The sequence below is a fragment of the Spinacia oleracea genome, chromosome 5, assembly GCF_020520425.1.
Source record: "Spinacia oleracea cultivar Varoflay chromosome 5, BTI_SOV_V1, whole genome shotgun sequence".
NCBI lineage: Eukaryota > Viridiplantae > Streptophyta > Magnoliopsida > Caryophyllales > Amaranthaceae > Spinacia > Spinacia oleracea.
The window spans coordinates 50,473,607-50,481,071 of record NC_079491.1 but is presented as its reverse complement, the minus strand read 5'-3'; the positions used below and the strand labels follow the sequence as shown (position 1 = coordinate 50,481,071).

Here is a 7,465-nt window from a genome sequence, read left to right as displayed (position 1 = left end):
CTGAGCACCGAGCTTCGGATCCGAGTGTTACGAGTAGTTGATTCGCTTTGGAGAGCTGTTGGAGTGGGCGATGGTCTCGCAAACCAATCTGGTTGCTGTTGTGCCCTTTTTTGGGTGTCCCACGTGCTTTCCATCCACCTCGACGTTAAGTGTGTACCTGTCAAGGGAAGGAGTTCTCGTTCGGGTCTGGACACTTCCGCACTGGGCGGCTCGTTCAGCCTTCGCCTGGTCCTCCTCTCTTCTCTGCGGTCATTTGCCAGTCCTTGCTGCTTCTCATTGAAGAGGAAGTTTTGCATGATGGTCATGGCCGCAGTGAGCTCCTCCCTAGTTGGAATCGGAGGTCCTGCATTTGTGGCGGTCGTAGCTCTGCTTGGCTGTGACCTCGCCATCGATTGAGGGTGCCCCTCTTGGTCAGATTCTGAATCTGACCGCACCATCATATCGCCGTCATTGTTGTTAACAACATCATTCACCATTTTCGCGGAAAGAGGTGATTGATGTCTTTCAAAGGCTTTGAAGTGTTCGTCCCCACAGACGGCGCCAAATTGTTCCGGTGTTGTAAAGATGGAAACAATGGGCTTCGAATGAAGGCCCTTTTGTATGTGTTGAAGATCTTGCTTGTTTGAATGAGTGGAGTCCGAATTCACCTGCACAAGAGCAAAGTCACTAGCCTCGGGGGTGTTTCCGAGGAAAGCCCCTCCGATGCCTAAGTAAGAATGATGCTCGGATTCTAGAGAGAAGTTCTCTAGAAGAGTAGTCTTAAGGCGGTAAATTGGACGTACCTTGAGGTGTGAGCCTTGGCGGCCTATTTATAGTGTTTGCATAATAAATGCCCATAGGTCATTTATTGCTTTTGGGCCTTGGGCCTTGATGGATGGCTGACTAGCCATTGGTGGGTTTGATGCTGTTGTTTAGAGCCATTGGGCTTTGGACTTAGTGGCCCAATTGAGAGTCAATTGGGAGCCCAAACAGTCTTTGATTCAAATGTTATAAGAAATGTGTAAAACCCCAATAAATCTCAAACCTTTTTATTATGCATAAAAGATATATTTCAAGAATAATCATTTCAAGTTGGGATAAAATGTCAATAGGTTCATAAGAACTAAGAGAAGTTAATCCAACAACAGATTGATTAGTCAACTATTGTATTCATACGGAGCATAATTGGTTTTATTTCTTTAGTACTGTAGCAGGGTTTTTTCCCCTTTCCTAGCCTATTGTACAACCAAATATATTAAGAATTTAAGATACAAGCCAATATGAGAAAGCGACATGAAATTCATAACGATACAACCCAAAAGCTATTTGAAAATGTCTTGTTAATTTAAAATTACGCTTTTCAAATAGACGAAAAATTATGGAATCTACTTATAATTAGGGGGCGTTTGGTTGGGGGTAGTAATCAAAGGGAATGGGAATGGGAGGATATCATACCCTTTGTTGTTGTTTGTTATGTCTATTTCTTCATTCCCTTTACCCCTTTTTATTATTGACTTTACCCTAAAACCCTCTATACTCATTCCCCACCCCCCCTACACTTTCCCATTCCTTTCCCCCTTCACTTCCCTAGCCCCTCTCTCCCTCCTCTAACCTAGATCTTCAACCCCACAATCAGACCACTACCACCTCTACCGCCGTCGCCGGTCCGTCCACCGCCGCCACCCCTTCCACCGCCGCTTCGACTTCTGCTCCGAAAGATCCACCACCTCTGCCGCCGCCCGAACTTCACCATTAACGGCTTCACCATCGCCGCTCGAGCTTCACCATTAATGGCGACTTCGAGCATCATCTACACAACTCTTAATCATGGCTTTAAATAGTCAAATTCAACCATTAAAACTCCAGATCTGGAGTTTTCATGGTCGAATTAGACCATTAAAACCTCAAATTTACCCATGAAAATGTGAGAAGATGAAGGAGAAGAGGCGGCGGAAGGGAGAAAAAGAAGGGGAAGGAGGCGGCGGAAGGGAGAAAAGAGGGGAAGGAGGTGGCGGCGGAAGGGAGAGGTGGCGGCGAGGCCGCGATTTCTCTTCTTCGATTTCTCCGTCGCTGGTTTTCTTCATCTGGTTTTTCTCCTCTTCATTCTTCTCCATTCTTTTTGTTCCACCCAAACAATATTCTAAATCATAGGGTTTCATTCCTATTCTCTTTCTTTCCCTTTGTTGATTCATTTAATTTTCTAAACAAAAAATATTTAACATCATATATTAATTAAAGTTAGACCTCCGTAACACCTCTCCCAAAAGTTGTTTAGACTCACTATTCGCTCAACGTCAAACTGTAAGTGAGGTTTTGGAAGTTGCCAATTTATTAGATAGTCATTTCCAAAAGTTTAACGTATTCCGATGAACCGTTAATTAAAAGGACCTTAAAATATGTGGTTACAAATGCAACAATTGTCCATATAAAATCGGTTGTACCTTGTGCAACCAGGTGTACGGTAAAAATCCTCTTTTAATGCTCGTGTCCTGCATTATGGTGGTCTAAACCATCAGCATAAAGTAAATGAAACTGTAAATGAGTTTGATCTTAAAAGTTTCAGATATCATCATTTGTCAATGAGAACTCCAAGAATTAAGGTCGTGCTTTGAATATTGCATGATAATCTGATTAGCACACTCTTCCAAGAAAATATTGCATGATGAAGAAGATAGATTCTTTTCAGAAATGACAATACGATTCAAGGTCTTCTAAATTCTAATTTCTTTGTCTTGTACAAATAACAAACTTACATGTGACACCCAAACTTATAGATACACGATCTGCCATTGCCTACAATGACAACTTCCATACAAATAAGGAAAATAAACCAGATATGAAACAAACCTCACTGGACATGACAGAAATGACCTTTTGCACATATTCACTCTGAACAAATTCCTATGTTTCTATTTTCAGCAAAGAATTTAGGGATGTGCTGTTGAACTTTTGAGCCAAACCTCGAAGAACAAGCACAATTACATCCCTCAAGTGGCGTGTATGCACCATAATATCTACTTCGTTTTTGCTGTCAACCACAACCCTCAGCCGATGTTGGTCATTGCGAAAAACCTCCACCTGATCAAACAATTATGAAAGTAATCTGTTATGATCAATCCTTTTTTCCAATCAAATAGAAACTGAGGCAATTAAAGCTCAGAATGGATCACACCAATTGGCAAATCATGTTTATAACAGGTTTCAGTCCTTGAAAAATTTAGGAATTATGGTCAGAAATGACCTTTTATAGTCCAAAAATTGAGACAAAGGACCTTTCAAAAAATAAAAGTTGTGAGAAAGGACCCAAATCAGGTTTTTTGTTGGGAATAGGGACCAAGATCCATTTTGCGACAGTTAAACCCATTTCTCCAGCGTTGACCACCACGTGCACATCACGTGACCCATTTTAATGAAGAAAAACTTTAAAAAAAAAAAATCCCTCCAACATTCCCCTCCCCCCCCCCCCCCTTAACTACCTTCAGAAACCTAAAAAAAAACACGTTTTCTCTCTCCTCGACAATCAAAGAGTTCACAAATTGGAGAAATTGGACAAAAAAAATTGGGGCTTTAACTGTTACCTTGTACAAATTGCCACGGCAATCAAAGGGAAATTGACGATTTTTTTAAAAAAACTACAAAGAACGAATCCATGAAAAATTGGAGCGCGAAAATGGCGAAGAGGATAGAGTAAAGAGGAGAGAGAAAACGACTTTTTTTTAATGTTTCTGAAGTTAGTCAAGGGGGCTTAAGGGTGGGGGGAAATGTGGAGGGAAAAATTTAAATAAAAAAAATTATTCGTTAAAATGGGTCATGTGCTGTACACGTGGTGGTCAATGCCGGAGAAATGGGTTTGACCGCAAGAAAATGGGTCTTGGTCCCTATTCCCAACAAAAAACCTGATTTGGGTCCTATCTTACAATTTTTTTTAAAAGGTCTTTTGTCATAATTTTTGGACTATAAAAGTCCTTTCTGACAAAAAATTCCAAAAATTTATCAAGTCAGATTGTGTTTATTCATTGTGGATGACTTGTGCCTAAATCATCATAATCTAAATCAGTCAGGAATAAGATTAAACATGATTTTCTGTTGAATTTTTTTATTTCTATCTGAGGTTTTAGTTTTTACTTTGAAGTACCATTGTAGGAAAGCGGTTTCAATTGCACACACAGTACTTTTCTTCACCATTACCTATATAAGATGAATACATAATTGTATAGACAAGGAAAGGGAACAAGTTTTAGTTACTAAAGTATTAGTCTACGCTTTTCTTTGGACAGTAGACCATTCTCCTGGGCTTCAAATAGTACAAAGCAAGCCAATACCACCACATGAGGTCAATTCAAATAATGTCCATCATATCTAATAAAGTGACTTATTAGAGTCATTACCATCAAGTAGCTTATTAATTAACACACAGTTCTTGACAGAATTAATTACTCTCTTGCAAGACAAAAAACTGATTTGACTCAGATGAAGTTGGTTTATTTTTTTATTATGCATAAATGGTTGCATTTCAACACTAGCAAAGACCTAATCAACTAATTCGCTTTTACTAGAAAAATACTATCTAGTTGTGGCATCCTGTATATTTTGACTTTTCTGCCTTTAATCATGCTAAGAATATGGTGTACTATTTGTAATTTTCAAGTAAATCTACATCTTTAGTTTCCTGAATATCTTAAGATATGGAATTGAGGTAGGGGAACAAAATAGAGACAATATTAATGTTGCACTAAGTCAACTGAAACAAGCGAAGAGAATAAGAAAATTTATGGGTCAAGGCTCAAATATTTAAAATTTCCAACCTTACTTTAGTTATGATGCTCTGATGGATAGAATTAAATCTGCCTAGCTAGCTGAGAATTACTTACATGGAATGGGGGAGCATAACTGCCGCGCATTTCTGTAGTCGGGAAAGAGGTTTTAGAACCAGGCTTCACAACCTTGGCTCTCTTTCTGTTAATTTCAAGAATTCTCCTCTCAAGACCCCCAGTATCCAAAATCTGAGATGTAAAAGACGTGAGACATTTTTCATAGTTATTCGAAAAGACAACAAGAAATAGAAAGACTTGGCAGAAGAAGTAGCAACCTTTTTGGAGGATGGAGCCTTGTTGCATATTACCTGTTGCAAGCAGTAGAAGTCATTAAGCGTAACCAGAAGATACTGTAAAAGATTCTCATGCCCATATAATTCATAGAATGGTATTGACATCATTAATGACAAAATGATACACCGAGATGATGAAAAATGATAACAATATTCCCAATTGAGGCACAATATCATGCCCAATTCCAGTGAAGTCCGAGAATAATTGTTCTTTGACTTTTGAATAATAATGGACTAAATTCAATTGGCTTATTGCAATGCTTGCCCTTCTAGTTTATTGTGGAGCAGTAGACAACTGTTGTTTATCATATTGGATCAACTAAAACAGTTTTTCTGTCATCGCAAGGATCACGGGTAAGGTTTGGTACATCTCAGCAACCCTTAAAACTAGGATATACTAAAGCCTATCATGATGTAGCTAATATTAATATAAGTCTCAGGCTATTTCAATCGCTGTATCTTTTTAAGATGTTGGAACATGCATAACTACCTTTAATTGCTTTCTTGAAAACAACGTGGTTTCGCATCACTCTTTAAGAGGAGATTTTACAATTTAGCTTCAATATCAGTTATTTAATTTGAATAGCTGGCCTTAAAGGTTTCAAATAATTCAAGTTTTAATGTGTTAGGGTTGTTTACACTTTCCTGTGGACTAATCACATTGTTCTGTGCTCTTGCAAGGAAAGCATGAGATCTACTTGGCCAGCAAGGCTACATGCGGATTGGTGAAGACTTTCTAAGGTTAGTTGGTTCCTTAAACTAATTAGGAGAAGAAGGAAGGCCCTGCATGCTCGGTACAAAGAGGTTTCTACTTTAGCATTCCTTATGCAAGTAGGATTAGTATTTAGTGTAATAGAGTATGTGTTATGAATTAAATCTCCCAGAAGGAACTACTCTATTACCATCTGCAAAATTAATATATCTACAACAGAAATTAAAGGAAGAAGAAAGAGAATGTGATTAATATTCTGAAAGCAGAACAGTTGATTTCATAGATCCAAGCTTCTAGTGGCTTGTTTCACTACCAAAATGCAAAGTGAAGGAAAAATAAAATATTCTGGATATCATTCTCTTTGCCTACTCTCACTTGCTTGTAGCCGACTATCTTACTCCTCAAGCTAAACCTTAACCAACTAATTATGCAATAAAAAAGTACGCCTTTCTATTAGGCTAGTTCACTACAGTTTGTCACGCATTTTTTTTTTTCTTAGCAAGGATTGATTTTGTTTTTCTTACTCTGATTAGTAGTGTTGGACATTAAGGGTCACGCCATTTCAGGCGTCTTAAATGATAAGGTGCTAAAATTTTAAGTCACCTTAAATGATTAGAGCGATTTGTCAAGCACCTTAAAAAAGCTCTTGAAATTGACTTAAATTGAGACGTTACTTTGAGTAACGTTTCAATTTAAGGTCCTTAAAATTTCATGTATTTTACCTTTAACTTTTTATTTAAAACAATTATTTTATAAATCTCAACTCCTTAAACCATTAGTTCTACCAAGCAACTCATCTAATCAGGTATCTTATTAGTTTCAACACCTTATCAGTTTCAGCTACAACCTTTCCAGTTTCAGCTACAACCTTTCAAGTTTCAGCTCTATTTCAATTAGTTTTGCCAAACATAGCCTAAAGTTAGAATAGCTTTAGGAGATTAACTTCAGGTTACACTTAGGATTTTTCTGGATCCTAATGCCCTATTAAACAAAGTAGACTGGACCGTTTTGTTGAGATGGAGTTGGAATTAAGAGATGATGAGCTTTCCTATATTTGGTTTTGATGCAGTCTAAAATGCAACTCGTGACTCCGGCTACTTTTGAGAATTCTCTTGCTTACTTTGACTCAATCCTAGTCAGGTTCAATGCTATGACAATCATATCGTTGATCTGTTCTAGAACAAGCAGTTTTAAAGGACTGAAAATTAATAAAAGAGCGAGTGAACTGAATAACACAAAAATAAAGTTGTGCTATGTCTGGATTCAAGGATTTCATTTGAAATTCTGGAATTGGATAAAGATGGTAGCCATAGGAAATCAAGAATTTGAAATGCTGAATTTGGCCCAAATCCTTTAATGAATGTTAGAGGCTCATACATGTGTAATTTAAAATGACACAATTTAGGTTGTCAAATCAAATTCTTCAGCAAGCCCAATTGTCTTATTTCTGCTTTGCTTTCACAAAATGAAACTCACCCTCTCTCTCCTCTCCGAAACCCTCTCCCTCCTCCGACTAACCTCACCGTCTGAAGTCTGAACCACCACCACCAGGTCCACCACTATCTCTCCTCTCCTCTGAAATCGCATCCCTCCCTTTCAGAGGTCCTTCCAACATCTTCATGCACCGTGTGCGACCGACAACGACGTCTTTCTTGTCCTCGCTAAGT

At 38.3% G+C, this 7,465-nt stretch overlaps 1 protein-coding gene across 2 annotated transcripts in view; it reads right to left on the bottom strand.

Annotated features, from left to right (window-relative positions):
- Positions 1–2,621: 2,621 nt before the first annotated feature.
- Positions 2,622–7,465, bottom strand: part of LOC110796354 (187-kDa microtubule-associated protein AIR9) — a 41,900-nt gene continuing 37,056 nt past the window's right edge. For both annotated transcript variants that reach the window (XM_022001420.2, XM_022001419.2), the window contains exons 36-38: positions 5,069–5,101; positions 4,851–4,982; positions 2,622–3,057 (exon numbers count right to left, since the gene is read on the bottom strand). In XM_022001420.2, the coding sequence (XP_021857112.1) occupies positions 2,881–3,057; positions 4,851–4,982; positions 5,069–5,101 (342 nt within the window). In that variant the 3' untranslated portion in view covers positions 2,622–2,880. The remainder of the gene's footprint in view (positions 3,058–4,850; positions 4,983–5,068; positions 5,102–7,465) is intronic.